This window comes from Suricata suricatta, chromosome 3 (assembly GCF_006229205.1).
Source record: "Suricata suricatta isolate VVHF042 chromosome 3, meerkat_22Aug2017_6uvM2_HiC, whole genome shotgun sequence".
Taxonomy (NCBI): Eukaryota; Metazoa; Chordata; class Mammalia; order Carnivora; family Herpestidae; genus Suricata; species Suricata suricatta.
In genome coordinates, this window is record NC_043702.1 from 60,774,435 (window position 1) to 60,799,792 (window position 25,358).

Genomic DNA, 25,358 nt, shown 5'->3' on the forward strand with positions numbered 1-25,358 from the left:
CTGCATATATGTTGCCTTATTGTTTACAATCTACCTCTTCTGCCCACCGCACTAGAATACAGGATTCTTGAGGGCAGGAATTCTCATCTGTTTTGCTCATTCTTGTATTCCAGAAGTTAAAACAGTATTTGGCACATAGTAAGCACTCAAAAAGTGTGTCAGTTGAGGCTTTAACTGGAGGACAGCAGGGACCACAGCCCTATCTGTTTTTAAACCATAAACCATAAAGAAAACTCACCTACCATTTAAACAAAACAGGAATGATGAACTTGGTATTCATCTTGCGCCAGCTGGTCAAGCAGCCAGACTTGAAGGAGCAGAGGAAGATTAGTTACTAAACCTCCCAGGGGTTCAGAGCAGGTCCTTGTTTGGTCCTCAGTTTTTGCATCTACAAGATGAGGTGATTAAACAGAACTTCTGCAATCCTGGTTCTGATCCTAACTCTCTATTTTTATTATCTTCTTTTACATCTACATGCCACACAAGGAAAAGGCTTAGGACACTAGGACCAGTGAGAAGCTCATTTTCACTTTGTGGGTGTTATCAAGAACTTTATGAGAACAAAGGTCACAAAATTCTACTGAGAATCTTCTCCCAGCCAAAGCTACAATCCCACAGCTGTGCTGTCCTTTTGGTTTTGTGTAAAGCAAATGTCTTTTTCCTGGGTCCTAGTTGGTGCCGAACCCAATATTATTATAGTTGCTTGCCTAGGATGTCAACTTGTCCTAGGACATTTCAAACCAGTTCAGATGGAGGGAATATATATTGAAATTTTAACATATACATATAGTGACATACAAAATTTGGGGCTAAACCACAAACCATTATATATAGGTTTCAGTAGAGACAAATAGAAGATACTGAAGTTTTTAAAAGTTTATGGCAGAAAAATTTTAAAGTAAGAAAATTTGATCTTATTTTCTGCAAACTGGGAAGCACTGGCCATCACCTGCATTTCAGAGCCTGGGGTGGGGGAAGGTCAGCATGGCCTGATTAGGAGCATAGGCTCTAGACCTATTCGTTGCAAGACTTTGGGTGGGTTATTTAACATCTCTGTGCTTCATTTCCCTCAACTATAAAATGAGGATGATGATGATAGCACCAAACTCCTATGGTTATTGAGAAGTCCAAATAAGGAGTCCAAATAAGCTGAGCTAGGTACCCAACAAGGACTTGACCAGCATTGGCTATTATTCATCTCTGGTGGCCACAGTGAGGTGCTCTTAGGAAATGGTTAGCTCAGGCAGGGAGAGAGATAAAAACAAAAAAGGGCATTTGAGAAAAATGTTAGAATTAATAAGAAGGGAGAGGAACAGAGATGGACAGCAGAAAGCCATTGGAGAAGCCACATGTGTTTATTTGACGTGGATTTCTGTTGGTTTAAACCTTTTAAAAAATCATTTATCTGGTGGGGAGAGCCTGAGGTTGTTGACTGTTGAGGCCAGGGGGCAAGGGTCAAGTGAACACTCAGAGTTTTGAGCAAAAAGGCTTTTTCACGTGTTCCTTCAATCATCTATCTCCATACAGCTCTGGGGCTGTGTCAGGAGTATCAGGGGCCTGCCACATAAGGACTTTCTAAGAGTAATCTTTCAAATTGAGGAAAAGTGTTTAAAGGTTTGGGAGGGGTTTGTGTGGGTCTTTTGTTTGTGTTGTTTTGGTTTTTTTTTTTTTTTTTTTTTTTGGTCTCTTTATATTTTAAAGTAATTTTTTTAAGACCAAGGGCCTATGTAAAGAAGAGCTGGATGTAGCCAGAATCATCCTGCTTTTGCAGCGTGCAGGGGCTGGGGTAGGGGGAGGGGCACCAGTGTCTCGTGCCTTCTTTCAAGGGAATCCACACCTTTCAAAGCCTGTTGAAGCCCTCGGATGGCTCCCCAAGCCCACTGCGTGTTTGGAGTTATTGTTTTGAGTGTGTTCAACCTTTCCTCAGATGTCACTGAACTGTGCTTAGGCTGGCCTTCAGGGCATTGACCTGTCAGTAAATAGATAATGTTGTAGAAAAGGCTTGAATTCCGTTCAGTGTTTAGTAATGATGAAAACTGAAGTTCGAAAAGGTTGTAAAACCATTTGACTCTCCACGGTAGAGTTCATTGTTTCTCTGGCTTCCTCAAGTCTACCCTCACAGGTAAGTGATTTCTACTACTGTCTACAGCAGTTGAGGACCATGTTCTGCAAGTCCGTTCCCTCCAAGTATTACCTTATGGGGATTGTGTTTCTGATTCACTAACGGCTGTCCTCTTGTCATGCGAGAAACAATACTGTAAGGCTTGGATAGGAGCTTGCAGAGTATGTTAATAATTTCATAATATGATATACAATACAGGTGACTCTTGGTTACTCTCTCATTTGTAGCAATGTTACTTTATGCAGCAATTCTTCTGAATGTGTGTGTGTGTGTGTGTGTGTGTGTGTGTGTGTGTGTGGCGCAAATGGGTGAATGGATTGAATAATCTTCCCAAAGTAAAAATGCTAGTAAACTTTTTTATCATGGCTTTGTGCAAGTTCAATTCTGTTTGCACTGATAACCACAAATCCCATCTGGAAAGCTCGTGCTGGTTTAATACAGAACTATACTGACATTGTCTTTTCTCTAATACCATGCTTATATCCTCACTCTCCCAGTTTTCAATAATTTGATTTTTTAAATGTTTTATTTATTTTTGAGAAAGAGAGACACTGTGAGCAGGGGAGGGTCAGAGAGAGAGGGAGATGCAGAATCTGAAGCAGGCTCCAGGCTCTGAGCTGTCAGCACAGAGCCCGACGCAGGGCTCAAACCCACAAACTGCAGGATCATGACCTGAGCCGAAGCCAGAAGCTCAAGTGACTGAGCCACTCAGGCGCCCCTCAATAATTTAGATACTAAAAAATATGAGCTCTGGATGCATGGCTAGAGGGAGAAATGTTGGTTTCAAGAAACTAATTTTCGTTTTTAGGTTTCCCTAACCAGTAGAAATCACATGTTGATGATTTAAACACATCAATCAAATATCATTCATGTTTAAGACTGGGAATGAGGTGCATTATTTTCAAATGTTTTGAGGGAAGGATAGTTTACTAGACATATTGGAGACAAATTATAATGACTGTACAAAAAACTCTAATAGTGGTTATATTAAAGTTTTAAAGTATTAGGTGATTTATAGGCTCTTGTTTAATAAAGGTTCTTTCTGTGTGCATCCACATCCCCCACCTCATCCCCACACCCCTGCCCCACACCTCTGGACTTGGCCACCCTCCTCCTGTGCCCTATAACACTCTGTAATTATCCCCGGAGCCTGCATTTCCCTGCCTGGGAGTTACTGTTCATATGCCCTTTCCCCCACTTGATTGTAAGCTCCTTGAATAATTTGTGTCTTTACTGAGAGTAATGGTGACAAATATTTGCTCATGAATGCTTGAAATAGATTAGGAAGTAGTGTAGGAAAAAAATTGCCTACTCTATGGTTTTATTTTTTTATTTTATTTAATTTATTTTTTAAAATAGTTTATTGTCAATAGTATATTGGTTTCCATATAACACCCAGTGCTCATCCCAACAAGTGCCCTCCTCCATGCCTGTCACCCCCCTTCCCCTCTCCCCCACCTCCATCAAGCCTCAGTTTGTTTTCAGTATTCAAGAATCTCTTATGGTTTGCCTCCCTCCCTCTCCCCAACTATTTTCCCTCTACCCCTCCCCCATGGCCCTCTGTTAAGTTTCTCCTGTTCCACATATGAGTGAAAACATATGGTATCTGTCCTTCTCTGCCTGACTTATTACACTTAGCATGACACCCTCGAGGTCCATTCACATTGCTACAAATGGCCAGATTTCATTCTTTCACATTGCCATGTAGTATTCCATTGTATATATAAACCACATCTTCTTGATCTATTCATCAGTTGATGGACATTTAGGCTCTTTCCATGATTTGGCTATTGTTGAATGTGCTGCTATGAACATTGGGATACATGTACCCCTATGCATCAGCACTCCTGTATCTGTTGGGTAAATCCCTAGCGGTGCTATTGCTGGATCATAGGGGAGTAACATCTGTTGTTAACTTTTTGAGGAGCCTCCACACTGTTTTCCAGAGTGGCTGCGCCAGTTTACATTCCCACCAACAGTGTAGGCAAGTGCCCATCTCTCCACACCCTTGCCAGCATCTATAGTCTTTTGATTTGTTCATTTTAGCCACTCTGACTGGTGTGAGGTGGTATCTCAGTGTGGTTTTGATTTGTATTTCCCTGATGATGAGTGATGTTGAGAATTGTTTCATGTTTCTGTTGGCCATCTGGATGTCCTTTTTGGAGAAGTGTCTGTTCATGTCTTCTGCCCATCTCTTCATTGGATTATTTGTTTTTTGGGTATGGAATTTGGTGAATTCCTTACAGATTTTGGATACTAGACCTTTATTCGATATGTCATTTGCAACTATCTTTTCCCATTCCATCAGTTGCCTATTAGTTTTATTGATTGTCTCCTTTGCTGTGCAGAAACTTTTTATCTTGATGAGGTCCCTATAGTTCATTTTTGATCCTTCCTTTGGAAATGTGTTGAGTAGTAAATTGCTGTGGTTGAAGTCAAGGAGGTTGTTTCCTGCTTTCTTCTCTAGGGTATTGATGATTTCCTGTCTCATGTTCAGGTCCTTCATCCATTTAGAGTTTCTTTTTGTGTACAATGTGAGAAAGTGGTCTAGTTTAATTCTTTTGCATGTTGCTCTCCAGTTCTCCCAGCACCATCTGTTAAAGAGGCTGTCTTTTTTTCCATTGGATACTCTTTCCTGCTTTGTCAAAAATTAATTGGCCATACATTTGTGGGTCCAGTTCTGGGTTCTCTATTCTATTCCATTGATCAATGTGTCTGTTTTTGTGCCAAAACCATACTGTCTTGATGATGACAGCTTTGTAGTAGAGGCTGAAGTCTGGGATTGTGATGCTTACTGTTTTGGTTTTCTTCAATATTATTTTGGTTATTCGGGGTCTTTTGTGGTCCCATAAAATTTGGGGATTGTTTGTTCTAGCTTTGAGAAGAATGCTGGTGCAATTTTGATTGGAATTGCTTTGAATGTCTAGATTGCTTTGTGTAGTATTGACATTTTAACAATATTTATTCTTCCAATCCATGAGCATGGAATGTTTTTCCATTTCTTTGTGTCTTCTTCAATTTTCTTTATAAGTTTTCATCATACAGATCTTTTACATCTTTGGCTAGGTTTATTCCTAAGTATTTTATGGTTTTTTTGTGCAATTGTGAATGGGATCAGTTTCTTGATTTCTCTTTCTGTTGCTTCATTATTGGTGTATTAAAATGCAACTGATTTTTGTATATTGATTTTGTACTCTGGACTTTGCTGAATTCATGGATCAGTTCCAGTAGACTTCTGGTGGAGTCTGTCGCATTTTCCTTGTAGAATGTCTTAACTGATGCCAGGTCCCGGTGCGGTAGTCCCCAGCGTTCGGCGGTACCTGTTTCGTCCGCCCCAACCGGCAGGGTGGAGAATCGTCGAGGGTTCTTTTCCTGAGAGAGGGAGAGAAAGGGCAGGAGGGAGGACGCACAGAGAGTGAAGTCACAACACACGGTTTCGATCAAGCCTCTTTATTGAGAAAACACCCTGTCTTATAAAGGTTTCAAGGCGGGAAAACAAGGCAGCTGACCTAGGTTGGTTGCTAGGAAACAGGGTTAAGGGATTAAGACTGGAGTAAAAGAGGAACCAGACTAAAGTGTTTTAGCACAGCGCCTGAGGGGCTGATACTACCTTCCCTGCAGGCGGTTGATCTTTGATCTTCTGGCTTTTCCTCTGACAGAGAGTGGTGCTCCCCTGCCTATTTTGCAACTACCCTCAGGGAGTGACAAATCCAGCCAAGCAGCTGAAATCTTTGCCACTTCCCACAGTAGAATATCATGTCATCCTTGAAAAGTGAAAGTTTGACTTTATCTTTGCCAATTCTGATGTCTTTTATTTCCTTTTGTTGTCTGATTGCTGATGCCAGGACTTCGAGCACTATGTTAAACAACAGTGGTGAGAGTGAACATCCCTGTTGTGTTCCTGATCTCAGGGGGAAAGCTCTCAGTTTTTCCCCATTGAGGATGATATTAGCTGTGGGCTTTTCATAAATGGCTTTTATGATGTTTAAGTAAGTTCCTTTTATCCCAACTTTCTCAAGGATTTTTATTAAGAAATGATGCTGTATTTTGTCAAATGCTTTTTCTGCATTTATTGACACAATCATATGCTTTTTATCTGTTCTTTTGTTAATGTGATGTATCACAATTGATTGATTTGTAAATATTGAACCAGCCCTGTAACCCAGGAATGAATCCCACTTGATCATGGTGGATAATTCTTTTTATATGCTGTTGAACTCGATTTGCTAGTATCTTGTTGAGGATTTTTGCATCCATATGTACCAGGAATGTTGGCCTGTAGTTCTCTATTTTTGCTGGGTCTCTCTGGTTTGGGCTTCATTGAGTGAGTCTGGAAATTTTCCTTCCATTTCTATTTTTTGGAATAGTTTGATAAGAAACGGTGTCAACTCTGATTTAAATGTCTGGTAGAATTCCCCAGCGAAGCCATCTGGCCCAGGGCTCTTATTTGTTGGGAGATATTTGATAATAATAATATAACAATAATAATATCCCATTTAAAGGTTTTAGTGTTTATTACCCAAAATCTTGGAGTTACAGATAATGATTTCTCTAGTTTTATAGTATTTTACAAATCAGTAATGAATATTGATTTTTATTGAATACTTTTTCAGCATCTATAAAAATGATCAATTTTTTTTCACATGAAACAATCATTGCATTCCTGGGATCAACATTGCTCATTATATTTTTTTCATGAACTGCTGACAATATGTTATATATGTTATACTTAACATATTTAATAATTTTAAATCTATTTTCAAAAGTAATTATAATTATATTTTTTCTTATATAATTCTCATTTGTTTTGATGTCAAGTTTACACATTTTCTATAAAATGAGTGAGTAGCTGTTCCCCTGGTCCACGCCAGACTCACCATATCCTTGATCTGGGAGTTGCATTTACAAAGAAGCACTGAAGGTTATCCACCAGTATTTAGGGGTAGTTCGTTTGCTACAGTGACCCAAGAATGTCACCAGTTGGTTGCGTAGTGCCAGTGGTGTTTATTTTTACTCATTAGAGAAGAAAGAAAGAAAGAGAGAAAAGTAAGAAAAGAAGGAAGGGAGGAGGGAGTGATTGAGAGAGAGAAGGAGGAAAGACAAGCAGAAGGAACAAATAAATAAAAAGCAACTATTCATTCATCAGATAGAGAAAGCCATAATCAATGGTTTGGCTTTATCTTTCCTAATAATTAGGCTCTTTCATGGAGTTATTAACCAACTAAAATATGCTTTTTAGTGAGGATTTAGATTGTTAGTGAAGGTTATTTCTTGTACCAAATTGTTCTTTCATTTGGCTACTTTGTTTAAAGAAGAAAAAAGAAATAATTGCAATGATTATTTTGTTTTATAGGGCTATTGGCTGCAGATTGCAATGACCATGTCTGACTCAGTAATTCTTCGCAGTGTGAAGAAATTTGGAGAGGAGAATTATGGTTTTGAGTCAGACAGATCATGTAAGTGGCCTTTTTCTCTTACTGTCTCTTATACAAAAAACGGTTAGAACAAAAGTGGACAAGATAGTGAAGTTTCAAGGGACAGAGAAAAATCAATAATATGTAGAACCATTACTGGATGCATTTCTTACCTACAAATGGGTAGTTCTTTCCAGGATCCATGTTATGGAATGTCTGAAAGTGCTAAGTAAAAATGCACAAAGTGTGCATAAATGAAAGTATTTCATCTACAAATATCTCTTTCCTAGTAGAGTAGGGTTGATCCAGCATTGGTCATTATTATTACCTTTATTGATCTATTATAATTGATTATAGTGATAATTATTAAGTGAGAAACTATACTAAGACAGTGCTGGCTAGAATGAGACAATGGGAAAGAGGATCTGTAGCATTAGTACCTAACATCTAGTGAGCACAGGTGATTCCAAGCAATTATTATTTTTTTCAACAAATTCTATAATTTTACAACTTAAGGAAGAAGAAAATTAGACTTGAACAAATTTTTTTAAAACTTGGCAAAGATCACATGACTGACTAGTAATTGATGGAGCCATCATTGTAATCTAGTTCTATCTGATTCCCAAACCCCAGATGTTAATCTCTATCTACACTATAATGTCTCTTTACTCTTATTTAAATTAAATTAATTAAAATGCCAGGAAATGAGGATTTGCTGTCCCATGGTGGTGGTTGACATTAGTGCTCTGATGCCCTTTCTCTTTGCTTCCCTACACCCATGACCCTGCAGCCCCACTTTCACTTCCTACCCTCCATCTCCTCTGACCTAGGCTGGAGAAAATTATATCCCGTTCAATCCTGAGGCTTCTACTGGCTTGGAGTGTCAACATCATTTTATTGTCTAGTTAATTCTCAACTTTAAATAGATCAATTCACATGTTTCCAAGGAACCAAACAACAAATATTTATTTTACTTGGTGGTTCAAAAAAAATTAGATTTTCTTCAATTAATTTATAAATGTTGGTCTTGAGCTGCCAAGCATGGCTCAGTGAGTTAAGTATCTGACTCTTGATCTCAGCTCAGGTTGTCATCTCACAGTTCGTGAGATCAAGCCCCATGTCAGGCTCTATGTTGACAGTGTAGAGCCTGCTTGGGATTCTTTGTCTCTCCCGCCCTCTCTGCCCCTCCTCAACTCATGCACACTTCCACATGTTCTCTCTCTCAAGATAAATAAACTTAAAAACTGTTGGTCTCCAGTTGACACTCAAAATATAATTATCTCATACTTTGTAGAAATATCTAAAAATGTAGTCAAGCCAGCAGTCCTGAACGTGAACCTTGTGTAATATGAGAGACATAGAAAGAGAGAGAATTAAAAAGAAGAAGAAGAAGAAAGCAAATAGTCAGTTTGCAATGCTCCATGAATATAACTAATTTATGGGAATGTTTTCCCAGAGCAAAATTATTAATGACTATGTTTAATTGTATCATTAACTGCTTTGTGCATTGTTTTTATCCTGACAGATAACAATGATAAGAATTCAAGGTAAGTGACTATTTCAACAATGCATCATCTTTTCTAGAATTACTCCCTAATATTCCCTTTTAAGGTATAACGAGAGATAATATTTTTGTGCACATTGTACTTACCATAAAATGGTATAGGTGATCCATTCCTTTTCTTTTAAAATATGGCTATCATTTGAAAAAAAAAATTGCTGTAATTTGATTTCAGAAACCCTTTGAAAGATCCCTTCTGGGTTAGGTCCAAATCTCCCCTGTGTACCTACCAACATTATAGAATTCCTAACCTAAATGGGCAGAGCTAAAGTTGGGCAAGTAATATTTCATGAGCACAAGGGAGGTCCCTTAACCCCAAATTCTTCCCATAGGCACATAGTAGAACCCTAAAATTATTAGATATTTCTCCTTATTTTAAAAGTTTAAATTCTCATATAAAGCAAATGTCAGTTAATCATACATTGCCTTGAGAGTAGGATTAGATGGAGTCTAACTTAGAAGACAGAAGGGAGGTGCTAGACAAGTTCCTGAAAAAGGGCTGGTAATAAGGCAGAAGTTGAAGTTCTTTAAGAAATTTTAAGTAATTCACAGTAGAGAGGGGTGGTGGATGTGGTAATATCAATTTTAGACTAGGAATGGTAGGATCAGCCTGGGCCTAGAGGAACCACACTATTCTCACTGGGTGGAAAAAAGATGAAAATGGGTGTGGGTGCTGATGAACAGCAAAGAGAGAATCGACAGGAAGGTTGAGTGAGTTCTTTGGTTTTTAGGAATGAATATTTTCTGTTAGATGTGGTAATGTAGAATGAGAAAATCATGGTGAAAGTTTGAGAAAGCTGTAGAGAGAAATAGAATAATCTGTAGATAGATGAAGTACAGTGTTATGGATTGAGTTAAGGATGGAGACCATACAGGGCACCTGGGTGGCTCAGTCAGTTAAGCCTCCGACTTCAGCTCAGGTCGTGATCTCACGATTCGTAGGTTTAAGTCTCACATTGGGTTCTGTGCTGACAGCTCAGAGCCTGGAGCCTGCTTCAGATTCTGTGTCTCCCCCTCTCTCTCTGCTTCTCCCCTACTCATGCTCTGTTTCTCTCTGTCTCAATAATAAATAAAAACATTTAAAAAAAGGATGGAGACCATACTCATTCATTCATTCATTTAATAAATATTAATTAAATGTATACCAGGTGTCAGATACTATTACAGGTACTGAGAATACAGAAAAGAACAAAATGGGCAAAAATCTCTGTCCTTGAGGAGCTTACATTTTAGTGAGGATGACATGATAAGCACCATAAATAAATATGATATGTAGCATGGTAGCTAGTAATAATGTATCACTGTCTAAGGAAAAAAGCAAACATAGGATGGAAATATGAAATGATGTGGGGAGAAAGTTGAAATTTTAAAGGCCAGGGTACCAGGGAAGGTACCATTGAGAAGGTGACTTTTGTGGGAATGTCTAAAGGAGATGAGAGGGTTGCAAGTATCTGAAGGAAGAGCATTCTGGCAAGAGGAAACAGGAAGTCCAAATGGTGGAATGAACAAAGGTTAGCAAAGAGGCCAGGTTTCTTGGGTGGAGAGAATTGGAGTGAGTAGGAAGAAACAAGGTAAGAGAGCCAATTGGCCAGATTATGGAGGGCCTTGGACAGCTCAGCAAAGACTTGGGATTCTACTGTGAGCTGGAGGGGAACGTTAGGCCAGCTGACTGCTAGGTATGGCGTGTGTTGGCATCAGTTTACATGGTGAAGAGATTGTCTCTAGCAGGCCCCACAGTCTGGCGTCAGGTGGAGAGGGGCAAGTCCTCAGGTGGAGATGGGCAAACAGCTGGATGGATGCAGAGATGAGGGAGTTTCTAAAGACAGAGGTGGGGAAAAGGATTAAGGATGACAGTAAGAGTGTGGTCCAAATGGCTGGCTGTGGGAGCTGGATGTATGGGGAAGGAAGACAATCTTGATAGGGTTTTAACTATTATAAAATAACGAGGGTTTAAGGAAGTGCAGATCCCAACTGAGATGACAAAATGGTGTAGAAAGAGAAAGGAAGTGACAAAATAAGATGCATCTCCAGTCAGAGTGTCATGGAGTAGAGCAGTTTCTGTTGAAAGAAAGGTCCAGGGTATATCCATGAGGGGTGGCGGGGGGGGGGGATGACTCAGGTGAAGTAGAGATCCCTGGAGTTGAGGTCAAATATGGGTTAGAGACAACATTATGAGAAATGAAACGAGTAAGAAATACTAAGGAAATATGATTTTATGGGAAGTATAGGAGTTTTTAAAAACTTCCATCATATCAGTACTATTTAATGTATCTGTAAAATTTTTAAGTGCTATAAGGAAGCTTTAAATCAGCTAATCCAACCACCTCAATTTACCCACAAGGAAATGTAATAGAAACAGGTTGAGGGTCAAGGATGAGGTCCAATAGTTATTGCTAATATAAACTTTTTATTTTCTTTCAATATATCTCAGAAAAACTTCACTGAATCTCTGCTCAGCATGAAATATAGCTATAATGAAATCTCTAGAAGAGGTAAATCTGAAAAATAAAAGCTTGTTTTTAGGATGCGTGGTTTGGCAAGAATTTCTCAGTCAGCAGGGACTTTATTTCTTACTAAAGGGTGACTCATAAAATCACCAACTAGGGAGAAATTCTCGTTGTTTTGGAAAGGATGGTCTGTAAATCCATATGTTTCTCTCCTCAGGTTACAAGATGAGAAAAAAGGTGACAGCAGTCAAGTTAGCTTCTTTCAATTGGTAATAAAATTGTGCTGATTTTTGACATAAATTTTGCAACAGCAAATTGTTCAGATCATGGAGGAGTGTTAAATCTTCAGTCATTGGCAGGTTTCTAAGTACAGTGTTCACATTTTTAGTCATAAACTTTGTCTATGGGATAACATGCCTAATGGCAAGTAGAAATATATTGCCAATTAAACACATAAATCCCATCTGAGAGATCAGAAAAGTGTCATGGAAAATAATCATTAAGCCCGTAATTATTATTTTAGTAAGGAAATCATCACAGTAACCATATTATGTATACTTATTCTTATATCTATATAAATTCCATAGTGTAGGTATTTCCCCCAAATGTTCACAAGGTAGAGGCCTTTCTAGGCAAAAATAGGCACTCTTCTTTGTCACTATCTGCTCTGGGAGCAAATTTATGCTATTGCTGAATGCCTTCTGCAGTATTTCTACATGGCAATGGCTTCAATGCCATTGATCACTTCCCACTTACGTTGTGACTCAATACCTAAGAACTGAAGTCAGTTCTTGAGGTAAAGAGAATAAATTCAGAGACTACGAAAGAAATAACATAAAGTAACTATAAGAATCTACTGTCTTAGATCATTCACATACCACTTATTTTTATATAGTTAGTGAAAACTCTTGCTCAGTGAAGATGATTCCCATAAAATTTGGTGCTGAATACACTTTATCAGAGTCTAGTAACTAAGATTAAATAGTCCTCCTACTTCTCCTGCTTTTCACCCATAGATGATCTCTGAATCCTTTGTTTTTCAAGTTTCGATTTTCTTCAACGACTGACATTTGGCTGATGTTTGTGGGAAGTTTATGTGCATTTCTCCATGGACTATCTCACCCAGGCGTGCTGCTCATTTTTGGCACAATGACGGATGTTTTTATTGACTATGATACTGAATTACAAGAACTCAAGATCCCTGGAAAAGCATGTGTAAACAACACCATAGTATGGATCAACAGCTCCCTTGACCAGAATACGACAAATGGAATGCCTTGTGGGTAGGCTGCTATTTTTTGTTTTATTTTTTTGGCTTATATGTTCAATTGTATTTCAAGATGTGTGAGTGGGATTTTATTAGCTGAACTGGATTGATATCCAACATAGAGTGAACAGAAACATAAATTTAATCTGTATTTCTACACATTACTCTGCCCTGAGATTCTTCCTATCTTACCAGGTTTTTAAATTCTAACAACAACAACAGATTTGGAAATTGCCTATTAAATGTGACACGCAAATTTAACCACTTGGTAGACTACAGACTTGAGGATGAACACTACCAATAGACTAGGGAAGTGAGCCATGAATTTTACTTGCATCTTTGTTATGTCTCATGTCTCATTTTCAAGACTTAAAGTTAAGTTAGTCACTTAACTCCTTTCCATTTCTTAGCTTCTGTGGCTGTGGCTAATGGTTCACTTGATCCTCAGCCTTCTTTCTATAATGGAAAATTTATTATTGTGCTACAGAAGTTGGAGTAGAGGCCCCTGGTCTCAGTAGTTGAGTTTCTATGCAAGAGTGGTGTGATGCTGTAAATAGAAGGGAGCCATGTGGAATTAGCCAGAACTCAGTGTGCTCCAGTTCATTTTGTGATAAGCCCAACAGGCTGACTTGAAATCAGTGAGTCCATAGTGTTTAGTGTTGACTCACTGTCATAGCATGGACTTTGTAGTCTGCATCACACTGCCTCAGGGCCAGAACAAGCTTATTTGCATGTATGAAGCCACACACTCAGGTTCAAGAGCCAAGGGCAGGACACATCCTGGCTAGAAAGACACTTGGAATGACTCCCTCCAGCAAAATTATATTTTTTGGCTTCATGTAAAAATTTTTCTATGTGTTTTATTTGTTTCTGTTTCTGTTTATTTATTTATTTTAAGAGAGAGAGAGAGGGAGAGAGACTCCCAAGCCAGTTCCATACTGTCTGTGGTAAGCCTGATGCAGGGCTTGATCTCACGAACTGAACCTGAGCCTAAATCAAGATTTGGACAGGGGTGCCTGGGTGGCTCAGTCAATTGGGCTTCTGCTTTGGCTCTGGTCATGATCTCATGGTTTGTAGGTTTGATCCACATAACGACTCTCTGCTGTCAGGATGGGGCCCACTTGGGATCTTCTGTCTCTTTCTTTCTGCCCTTTCCCCACTTGCACTCTCTCTAGTTCAAAAATAAACATTAAAAAAAAAAAAGAGTTGTTCGCCTAACCAGCTGAGCCTCACCCAGGCACCCCTGCATGTTTGATTTAGATTATGAACTAATCCTCCTAAATCACTGATGCTCTTCCATAATATTATCTACTGTTAGGGTCTTTCATTGATTCACACATTCAATCAAAAATTTTTGAACAACAACTACATACCAGGACTTTTGTAAACCTCAAGGATACAGTGCTTGTTTTGAGTCATGGTTCTTACCTTCATGGCATTTAGGTCTAGTCAGTAAAATCAAAGACCACTCAAATAAATAGATAGTTCCAACTGGTTAGTGTTTGACAGAAAAATACAAGACAACATATAATGTGAAGAATTAGTTTTTAAAAAATAATAAGTCTTCTCATTAGAAATACATTTCCTAAAGATTATATATGTATATATTTTTCTAAATTTGGAAGAATCAGAACAGCTTCCATAAGACAGTTTGCTTTTGTCAATGACAGTCTTTTGGAGGACAAAAGTGCATTGCCTTTTACAGAGTAGTATGACTATAAAATATAAAGTTAATTACTTCCCTGTTTGAAAAAAATGCATTCAGAGTTATATATGATGTAGATTGACCCAAATCATTAATAACACTCATGAAGGTAAAATTTTCTAGGGAAAATTCCTGAAAGCAGATCCCTTTATGTCTTAATATTTGGAAATAAATGTTAGAAGGGCTAAAATTTGAGACTTATCCACAATACCAAGTGCTTATAAATATTTATTAGATGATTTAGAGAATGAATCTACCTTTAACATCTGCATCACCAGCATTCATTAGAAAAGAATTTACTATGGCTACCCATTACTCATACTTTACTCATTCTTACTGGATCATATACTTGAAGGTGAGCACATTGGGCAAAGCAAATAAGGGCTTTTAGAAGTTCATTGGCTTCTGCTGAATTCATGTGATACAAAACATTAAATGGATATTTGGCCTTCTTAAAAATTTCATATGAATATCTGGAATTGTATAAATCCCAACCCTTCTCAGGCCTATTCTTTATTCCTTTGATGAATTGAATACTGTGTGAGTTACTATGGTCACTGACATGACTACTGTTTATTCTTCTGAGTAAATGTTTGGTTAGCTTTTATGTGAGTTAAGGTCAATGTGAAAACAGACTTGGGTGGGACAGAAGACAAGGGAGAGGACATTTTCTTACTATAAGTAGTTAACATGCTTCTAAAATTATCCAACTCTTTTGCAACTTTTTTTCTTGGAAAAAGTATATCATTAAAGTAAAGTTTCTCCATCTATTATAATAGATGTAGGTCTTGGTCAGGGCTCCTTCATGATCTTATCAACATAAGCATGGTTTTCTCTCCCATTTCACTGGTTGGTTTCTATATATGAATTGTAATCCATCAAACAGCTCTCAGTGAATAATGCTGAAAAGTATTATGGAACATCAAGAATCTTGAACGGCTCATCAGAATTTATTTGCTCAGAATAGTCAAATAACATGGCAAAAGAATGACAGAAGATGAATGAAGGAGAAATACAAGTAGTCCAAATACCACAGTGTAGCTTATTTTTATTTTCTTTTATCCAATTAAAGTGTAAAAATTCAAACAGAAGCCACAAAGTTTTATAATTTAATTGTGGAAGTGACATATCATAATTTTTGCCATTTTCTTTCTTTTTTTGTTAAGTTTACCTTTATTTTTGAGAGAGAGAGTAACTAGGGAAGAGAAAGAGAGAGAAAGGGAGAGAGAATCCCAAGCAGGTGGTGTCAGTGACAGAGACCAACAGAGGTCTCAAATTTATGAATCATGACATATGACCTGCGCCAAAATCAAGAGTCAGATGCTTAACTGACAGAGACACCCAGGTGTCCCTTTCTGTCACTTTCTGTTGGTCACAGGACCAACCCTGGTACAATTTGAGAAGGGACTACACAGCAGTATGCAAATCAAGAGACAGCATGATTAGAGGCTCCTTAGAGGCTCACTACCACAGCCATTGGGAAATATGAATCTTCATTTCCCCCACATATGAATGCATCAAAGTAAAAATCAGCCTGTACCTTCTCTTGGATTTTAGTCTGTTTTCTTAGCAATGTACATTTAGTGTATACATTCAAACACTATGTTGAAGTTAAACACTGTAAAACCATACAGTTTTAAAAACATCTTTTTGAGATACATTCACATGCCATTAAATTTACCAGTTTAAAATGTATAATTCAGTGGTTTTCAGTATTTCACAGAGTTATGCATCCATCACTACAATCAATTTTGGAAGCTTTTTAAAAATGTTTATTTACTTTAAGACATTCTTCTCTTTGAAGTAAGCAGGTATTTTACAAACAAATAGAATATGCAAAGCTAAATGTTTGTTAACTGTCTATTATTTGATGTAGTATACAAATCACATTTATGTATTTATCTGGTTCTGTGGAGTCTAGCACTCCAGGCAAACTCAAGCATGTGTAAAGCATTTGAGTAGAAAACATTTGTATACATAGACTTTGCTTTTGCTTCCTCTTGTGGCCTATGTTTGCCCACATGTGAATTATTTGCCATTTTTGCTTTGTACTATGTTTTGGGTATGTAATGATAAAAAATTTCAGGGTTGGGCCTCTAAAGTTCACTGCTTTCTATTATTTTTCCCTATATAAATAGAAGTTGACAGGAGGAACTTTTGTCACTGGCAATTTCAAATTCATTATTCTGAACACAACTGGCATTCAAGTCCTTGGCTGGTCAGTTACAAAAGATGTAAAAATGATAAGCAGAGTAAATTTAGGTAAGGGGAATTTGTGATTATGTATTTACATTTAATATTGTCAAAAGAGAAACTTGTTGACATTGCTGATGTTTTCATTTACCTGGAAGGATAGATCTAGATTGTAAAGACCTGAAAACTTCAATCTTCTTTCTATATGCCATACAGGTGGACATTAATAAAATAGTTTCAAAAGAAAAAAAATGTTTATTTAGGGGTGCCTGGGTGGCTCAGTTGGTTAAGCGTCCAACTTCTGCTCAGGTCATGATCTCACAGTTCGTGGGTTTGAGCCCTGCATCGGGTTCTGTACTGACAGCTCAGAGCCTGGAGCCTGTTTCAGATTCTGTTTCTCCCTCTCTCTCTGCCCCTCCCCTACTTGTGCTCTGTTTCTGTCTCAAAAATAAATAAACTATAAAAAAATTTTGTGTTTATTTATTTTGAGACAGAGAGAGAATGAGAGTAGGGGAGGAGCAGAGAGGGAGAGAAAGGGAGAAAGAGAGATCCCAAGTAGGCTCCAAACTGTCAGTGCAGAGCCCGACACAGAGCTTAATCCCATGACTGTGAGATCACAACCTGAGCTGAAATCAAGGGTCAGATGTGTAACCAACTGAGCCACCCAGATACCCCAATTTTAGAACATTTTTATTACCACAAAAAGAAACTCCATACCTCTGAGCTGTTATTCTCCCATCCCCTATCCTCTCTCAGCTCTAGATAACCACTAATCTACTTTCTGGCTCTATAGATTTGCCTATTCTGGGCATTTCATCCAAATGGAATCCTGCAGCATGTGGTCCTTTGTGACTGGCTTCTTTAGCTTAGCAGAGTATTTTCAAATTTCATCATGTGATAGCATGGATTGGTATAGCTTAGCATGTGTCTTCCTGGAGAGTGCTCCACGTGCACTTGAGGCAAACATGCAGCCTGCTGTTATTGAATGGAATGATCAAAAGATGTCTGTTAGGTCTATTGGTTTATGGTATTATTCAAGTCTTCTATTCCTAGTTATTCTATCCAATACTGAAAGTATGGGATTGCAATATCTGATTATTATTACTGAACTATCCATTTCTACCCTTGAATCTGTCAGACTTTGCTTCATGTATGGTGGGGGGGTGGAGCTCTGGTTTTAAATACATATAGGTTTATAATTGTTATAATCTTCTGATAGATTGATCCTTGTATCATTACAAAAATTTCTAAAAACAATTTTTAAAAGATTATTTTGTATTATGTTAGTACAGCCACTCTTGGTTTGTTATGATTGCTTTTTTCCATGACATATTGTTTTCCATCCTACTTTCAACTTCTTCATATCTTTGAATCTACAATGTGTCTCTTGTAGGCAGTCTACAGTGCAGCTTGTTTTTGGTTTTTTGTTTTGTTTTGTTTTGTTTTTGTTTGGTTTATACAGTCTGACAATCTCTGCCATTTGATTGTATTATTTAATTCATTCATATAAAACCAATATAGTAGTCTAAAAAGTGGATAAAACAAGGTTGAAGTTCTCAGGACCCAAATCATGACATGGTTCTGAGTTTCCTGGGTTTTTTTAGGCCCCATATGTACTACAAAGCTGCAACGTGGAAAAATCAATGAGCACAAACCACAAAGGACCCAATAAAATTCTGCTCTCTCTAGATAATATACCACAAAGAGGCAGACTAACAGAAAAATTTCAGGCAACAACTATATCACTATTCTCCTCAAGCCAACACCACAGGAAAACAAAACAAAACAAAAATAAAAAACACCATGTAACCTTGGTCTTACCCATGCCAGCAAAGGTTGAGTTGGGCCTAGACTTCCACCTTTACCAGGTATCAATGAGCCCCTGCTGTGTCTCTCTCCCACCTCACCCCTGTGGTGTAAGTGAAGAATATATAGAGAGTTGAAACACCCTTACTGTAATGAGAAACCTCTCTCCCTACCTTCTTGGGTGGGAGCAGAGTCAGGACATTCATCATGACCTCCATGGAAGAGAAAATCAAGATATTTTCAGATGAGGGAAATTCAGAGAGTTTGTTGTCAGCTGACTTACTCTAAGAATGGCTAAGGGAGGTTCTTTGAACAGAAAGGAAATAATAAAAAATAATCTTGGGCATTAAGAAGGAAGAACATGGTAGGCAAAATCGTGGGTAAATATCATAGACTTTCCTCCACCTCTTGAGTTTTCTAACTTAACTTTTGATGGTGGAAGTAAAAACTGCCAACACTGATATCATCCTATTGTAATACTGTCTGATGTGAGTTTGATTTGGAAATATTAAAGAGGATTATATTAACAGAGGGGAGTAAAGGTATATAAAGGGGGGTAGTGTTTTTATACTCTGTGCAAACTGGTAAAATGACAACACTAGAAGATTATAATAAGTGATATATTTATAACATAACTCCTAGAGCAACCACTAAGAAAACTATACAAAGCGCTTACTCAAAAACACTACAGGTAAGTCAAATTTGAATTTAAAAAATTTTGAGGGGCATGTGGCTGGCTCAGTCAGTAGAGCATGTGACTTTTGATCTTGGGGTTGTGAGTGTGAGCTCCATGTTGGGTGTAGAGATTACTTAAAAAATAAAATGAAGTAAAAAAATAAAAAAAAAGCTTGACTAGTCCATAGGAAAGCAGGAGAAAGGAAACAGAGGAATCAAAAACAGAGAGAACAAACAGAAAACAGAATAAAAATGTCACATTGAGACCTAACGTATGATTACATTAATTATATTAAATGTAAATGATTTAAATATGCAAAATAAGACAGAGGTTGGCAGAATCGATTTTAAAACATAACCCAACTACATGCTGTTTCTGAGAAAATCACTTTAACCATAGTAATATAAGCAAGTTGAAAGTAAAAGAAAAAGATTATCATGCAAACATTTGTCAAAAGAAAGCAGGAATGACTATACTGATATAAGATAAAGTAGATTTTGGAATAAAGAAATTTACCAGAGACAAAGAGGACCGTTATACAATGATGAAAGGGTCAATCTGCCAGGAAGACACAGCAATCTTAAATGTGTACACACTAAACAGAACTGCAAAACATGTGAAGCAACAACTGACAGAATGGAAAGGAAAAACATACAAATCAATATTATAGTAGAACCCTTAACTACCCATCTCTCCACAATTGAAAGAATAATTAGACATAAAATTATTGAGGATATAGAACTCAATACCAGCAGCCACAGGATCTAATCGACATCTATAGAACATTCTACTTAACAACAACAACAACAACTATATAGTACACATTTCTTTCAAGTGCCTACAGAGCACATGCCAAGACAGACCATACCCTGAGCCATGAAACAAACCTCAATTTGCTTACAAATATAAGATAACTGAAATAAAATACAAAATAGTTGAAATAATAGAGTGCATTCTCTGACCACAATGGAATCAAACTAGAAATCAGTAATGGAAAGATAATGGAAAACCCCTCAAATTCTTAGGAATCAAACAGTACACTTCTAAATATTCTATAGGTCAAAGAGGAAGTGTCAAGGGAAAAGTTTTAAAAATTGAACTAAATGAAAAGCAAAACACAAAATGTAAAAATCTATGGGACACAGCTCTTGCAGTGCTGAGAGGAAAATTTACAGCACTAAATGCGTACATTACAAAAGAGGAAACATCTCAAACTAAACATCAAAGCCCCCAGCTTAAGAATCTAGAAAGAAAGGGCACCTGGGTGGCTCAGCTAGTTGAGTGTCTAACTTCAGCTCAGGTCATGATCTCACAGTTCATGGGTTCAAGCCCCGCATCAGGCTCTGTGCTGACAGATAGCTTAGAGTCTAGAACGTGTCTTCAGATTCTATGTCTCCCTCTCTCTCTGACCCTCCCCTGCCCATGCTGTCTCTCCCTTTCTAAAAAATAAATAAAACATAAATTAAAAAAAAAAAAGAACCTAGAAAGAGAGCAAAATAAGTCCACAGAAAGCAGATGAGAAGGTATAATAAAAATAAAGACAAACAATACAGAAAGTCAATGAAACAAAGAGCTAGTTCTTTGAAAAAGATCAATTAAATTAGCAAACCTATATCAAAACTGATGAAAAACAGAGAAAACACAAATGACCAATACTGGGAAGGAAAGATGAGATACTACTGTAGAGCTTGCAAACATCAAAAGGACAGCAAGGAACTACTATAAACCAGTCTACACACATAAATTTGACAACTTAGAAAAATGAACCAATTGCTTCAAAAAATAAACTACCACAACTCACCCAGTATGATACAAATTATTAGAATAGCCTAGTAAAGAAGTTGAATTTCTAATTTTAAAACTCTAAAAAGAGAAATCTCCAGGCCCATGTGGTTTTACTGGAGAATTCTACCTAATGTTTAAAAAAGAATACCACCAACTTTATACAATATTTTTCAGATAATAAGAGGGAGTAGTTCCCCAATTCATTTTATGAAGCTAATATTACTGATTTAAAAAAAAACAGACAAAAATATTACAAAAAAGAATAGCACAGATTAATATTCCTCATGAATATAGACCCCAAATATTAACAAAATACTAGCAAATAGAATTTAGCAATACATAAAAAAAGAACTACACACCAAGTAAAGGATATTCTAGAGAAGCACATGTGGTTTAGTATTAGAAAAACAGTGAATGTAATCTACCACATTAACAGGCTATATAGAAAGCCACATGATGATCTTCATTGAAGATGAAAAAGCATTTAAAATTTCAACATCCACCCATAAGAAAAACTCTTAGAAAACTAGGAATGCAAAGGAACTTCCTCAACTTAAGAAAGAACATCTACAAAGAAGTCCTACAGCTAACATTATTCTTAAAAGTGAAAGATTGAGGGGTGCCTGAGTAGCTCAGTCAGTTGAGCATCCAACTTTGGCTCAGGTCATGATCTTGCAGGTGGTGGGCCTGAGCCCCATGTCCAGCTTTGAGCTGAGAGTGGAAAGCCTGCTTTGGATTTTCTATCTCCTTCTTTCTCTGCCCCTCCCCGTCTCTCTCTCTCTCTCTCTCTCTCTCTCTCTCTCTCTCTCTCTCTCTCTCTCTCTCTCTCCCTCTCAAAAATAAACATTAAAGACATTTAATTTTTAAAAAGTTAATAAAAACAAAGTAAGGAAAAAAAAGTGAAAATTGAATGCTTTCTCCCTGAGACAGGACACAAAGCAAGGATATATGCTTTCACCACTATTATTCAACACAGTGCTCAAAGTTCTAGCCTACACAATAAAAAAGGAAAGGAATACTGATTTAATATTTAACACTACTGAACTGTGGTTAAGTTGGTAAATTTTATGTTATGTGTTTTTTATTACAATCAAAAACATTTTAACTAAAAACAAAATACAGATATAAAGGGAATAAATATACCCAATTATATTGGAAATGATATTATTGTAGACATAGAACATCCCAAAGAATTTACAAAAATATCTTAGAACCAGTAAATGAGTTTGGCAAAGTCATAAAATTCCAAATAAACATACAAAGTTTAGTAGTATTTATACATACTAGCAATGAACATGTGAGCACCAAAATTCAAACTATAATGCCATTTAAAATTGCTTAAAAATTTATTTAGGTGTAAATCTAGTAAAACATATATGGGACTTATATGCTGAAAAATGCAAAATGCTGATGAAAGAAAGCAAAGATCTAAACAGATGAAGAGACATATTTGGTAAATGAGCTGGAAACTTCAATATAAGAAAGATGTCAATTCTCCCAAACTGATATACAGGTTTTATACAATTTCTATTAAAATCTCAGTAAGGTATTTTTGTATGTAGAGATAAGATTATTCTAAAATTTATATGAAAAGTGAAAAGAAAAAGAACTTGAATATCTAAAACAACTTTGAAAAAGAAGAATAAAGTGTGAGGGAACAGTTTACCCAATTTTAAGACGTTAAATAGCTACAGCAATCAAGGTTGTGTGATATTGATGGAAGAACAGAACAGAGAACTTAAACAGACTCATGCAAATATGTCCAACTGATTGTTGACAAGGGTGGAAAAAAAATTCAATAGAAGATATACAAACTTTTTATCAAATGGTGCCCAAGAAATTGGGCATCTATAGACAAGAAATGAACCCATGCACAAAATAGCTCAAAATGAATTATGGACTTAAATGTAAAAAATAAACTGCAGACTTTTAGGAAAATGTGTAGCTGACCATTTTCATGTCTAAGGCTAGACAAAGAGCTCTTAAGCTTGACACTAAAAGTACAGTCCATAAAAAGAAAAATTGGTGAATTGGGCTTAATCAAAATGAAAAACTTTTGCTCTGCAAAAGACTGTTAAGATAATGAAAAAGAAAAGCTAGAAACTGGGAGAGCATGTCTGTATGTATCCAACAAAGGGCTAGGACCTAGAAAATATAAAGAATTCTCCAAATGGTTAGAAAAACTCAAATTAGAATATGGGAAAAACACATAAACAGATTTTGCACTAAGGATATAAAGATGGCAAATGAGCACACGAAAAGATATTCAGCAACATTAGCGGTTAGGGAAGCAAATTAAAATCAAAATGAGACATCAGCACAAATCTATCAGAATTGCTAAAATAAAAATAGTGATGACACCAAATGTTGGTGAAAATATGGAGAAACTGGATCACCTACACCTTGCTGGTGGGAATGCAAAATGGTGCAGCCATTCTGGAAAACAGTTTGGCAATTAAAAAAATATATTAAACATGATAATATTATACAACCCAGCCGTTCTACTGTTGGGGATTTATCCCAGAGAAATGAAAACCAATGTTCATGCAAAACATCTGTACACAAAGGTTATAGAAACTTTACTTGTAATGGACAAAAACTGGAAGCAACCCAGACATTCTTCAATGGGTGAGTGGTTAAGCTGTGATACATCTATGCCCCAGAATACTACTTGACAATAAAGAGGAACAAACCAGGGCGCCTGGGGGGCTCAGCTGGTTGAGGGTCCAACTTCGGCTCACGTCATGATCTCACAGTTCGTGGGTTCGAGCCCCGCGTCGGGCTCTGCGCTTATAGCTAGCTCAGAGCCTGGAGCCTGTCTTCTGATTCTGTCTCTCCCTCTCTCTCTCTGTCCCTCCCCTGCTTGCTCTCTCGCTCTCTCTCTCTTTCAAAAAATAAAACATAAAAATATTTTTTAAAAAAGAGGAACAAATAATTGATGAAAGGATTATACTGAGTGGAAAAAAAAAAAGTCAACCAACGCCAAATGGTTACATACTGTGTGGTTCCATTTATATAAGGTTCTTCGAATGACAAACCTATAGCTCTAGAGAACAGATGAGTGGTAGCCAGGGATTAATGGGGGGAGTAGAAGCTATATAGAAGCCTGTGTAGATATAAAAGGGCAACATGAAGAATCCTTGGGGAAAGAGAAGATTCTAATCTTGATTATATCAATGTCAACATCTCGGTTGTGATATTGTTCTAGAGTTTTCAAGATATTACCAAAGGGCATATATAATCTTTCTGTATTGTTTCTCACAATTGCATGAGAATTTATACTTACCTCAAGATAAAAAGTTTAATGAAAAATAAACAAATAGCTTCCTCGGTGAAAAAAACTGTCATAGATTCTCTTAAAGGAAATTCTAGCCATTCTGGAAATGGTCACAGATTCTCTAGCCATTCTGGCAGTAAGCTACCATAGTATATAGATGTCCTGTAAAGCAGCTCTACCTGGTGATCAGCCATTTGTGTACAGGTTGATGTCCTGTGCATTGAAGAATACAGAGCCCCCAACATTCTGAGAGTAGGACATGGGCACATTTCTGCCAACCTGTGATGTTCAGTTTGAAGTTGACACCGATGTTCATTCTAAAGTGTCAGTACTTCTTGGGTCTATAGTGCATGAAAACCATTGAATGGAAAACTCCATGTAAAGCAATGCACCCTGTCATTAAGACCTCATAGGTATTGAAAATGAAAACCCTATGGCTTTAGTAGATCTGAAATCTTGAGGTAGAAGTTGAGTAATGTGATTTTATGGTGCATTTATTTTTATTTTTCGTTAAGGGCAAGGTAAGAATGTTCTTATCTTAATAATTTGTAAAATATCTCTTACCTTTCCCCTTCAAGTGCCATCTTTCTGTCCTCTTCTCTCTTCAACAAATGAACCAGGGGAATCTTAATTTATTCAAGGAGATGTATGTCAATTTTGCCATTAAAAAGAAAGGCACCCATTTGGTGATCCAAATCACCCCCACACTTTAAAGAATGCTTTCCAGGATTTTTTATCCACAAGAAAAATTTCCACCAGATGACTAAAAAATTTGATGTGCAGTGAAAGAAACCAAGCTGGCCTGCTCTTTTCCTTCCTAGCAGTTTTTCTGATAGATTTGTTCTGTTGTTCCAGAAATATTCTCAAGTAGTTTTTAAAACCCTAATAACTTTTTATCCCCAAGCATAAAACAAAAATGAGTTAACCATTCACCTTTGGGGTTCTTCAGGAGTGAACAGAATCATAAAGTACGATGTGCTTATCCACACCATCCCCCAGTGATGTAATTCTCTGGAAATTTGCCCCAATAAATCCTGGAGATGGGTCTGGGCTCAGTACTTTAGTCTGAGTAGGTTTGTTTATAACTGGCCACCATGTCCTTCAT

At 37.1% G+C, this 25,358-nt stretch overlaps 1 protein-coding gene across 1 annotated transcript in view; it reads left to right on the plus strand.

Moving 5' to 3' along the window:
- Positions 1-2,069: 2,069 nt before the first annotated feature.
- ABCB11 (ATP binding cassette subfamily B member 11) overlaps positions 2,070-25,358 on the plus strand; it is an 87,474-nt gene continuing 64,185 nt past the window's right edge. The window contains exons 1-5 of the mRNA XM_029934441.1: positions 2,070-2,122; positions 7,476-7,578; positions 9,062-9,083; positions 11,762-11,813; positions 12,589-12,827. Coding sequence (XP_029790301.1) covers positions 7,497-7,578; positions 9,062-9,083; positions 11,762-11,813; positions 12,589-12,827 — 395 coding nt within the window. The 5' untranslated portion in view covers positions 2,070-2,122; positions 7,476-7,496. The remainder of the gene's footprint in view (positions 2,123-7,475; positions 7,579-9,061; positions 9,084-11,761; positions 11,814-12,588; positions 12,828-25,358) is intronic.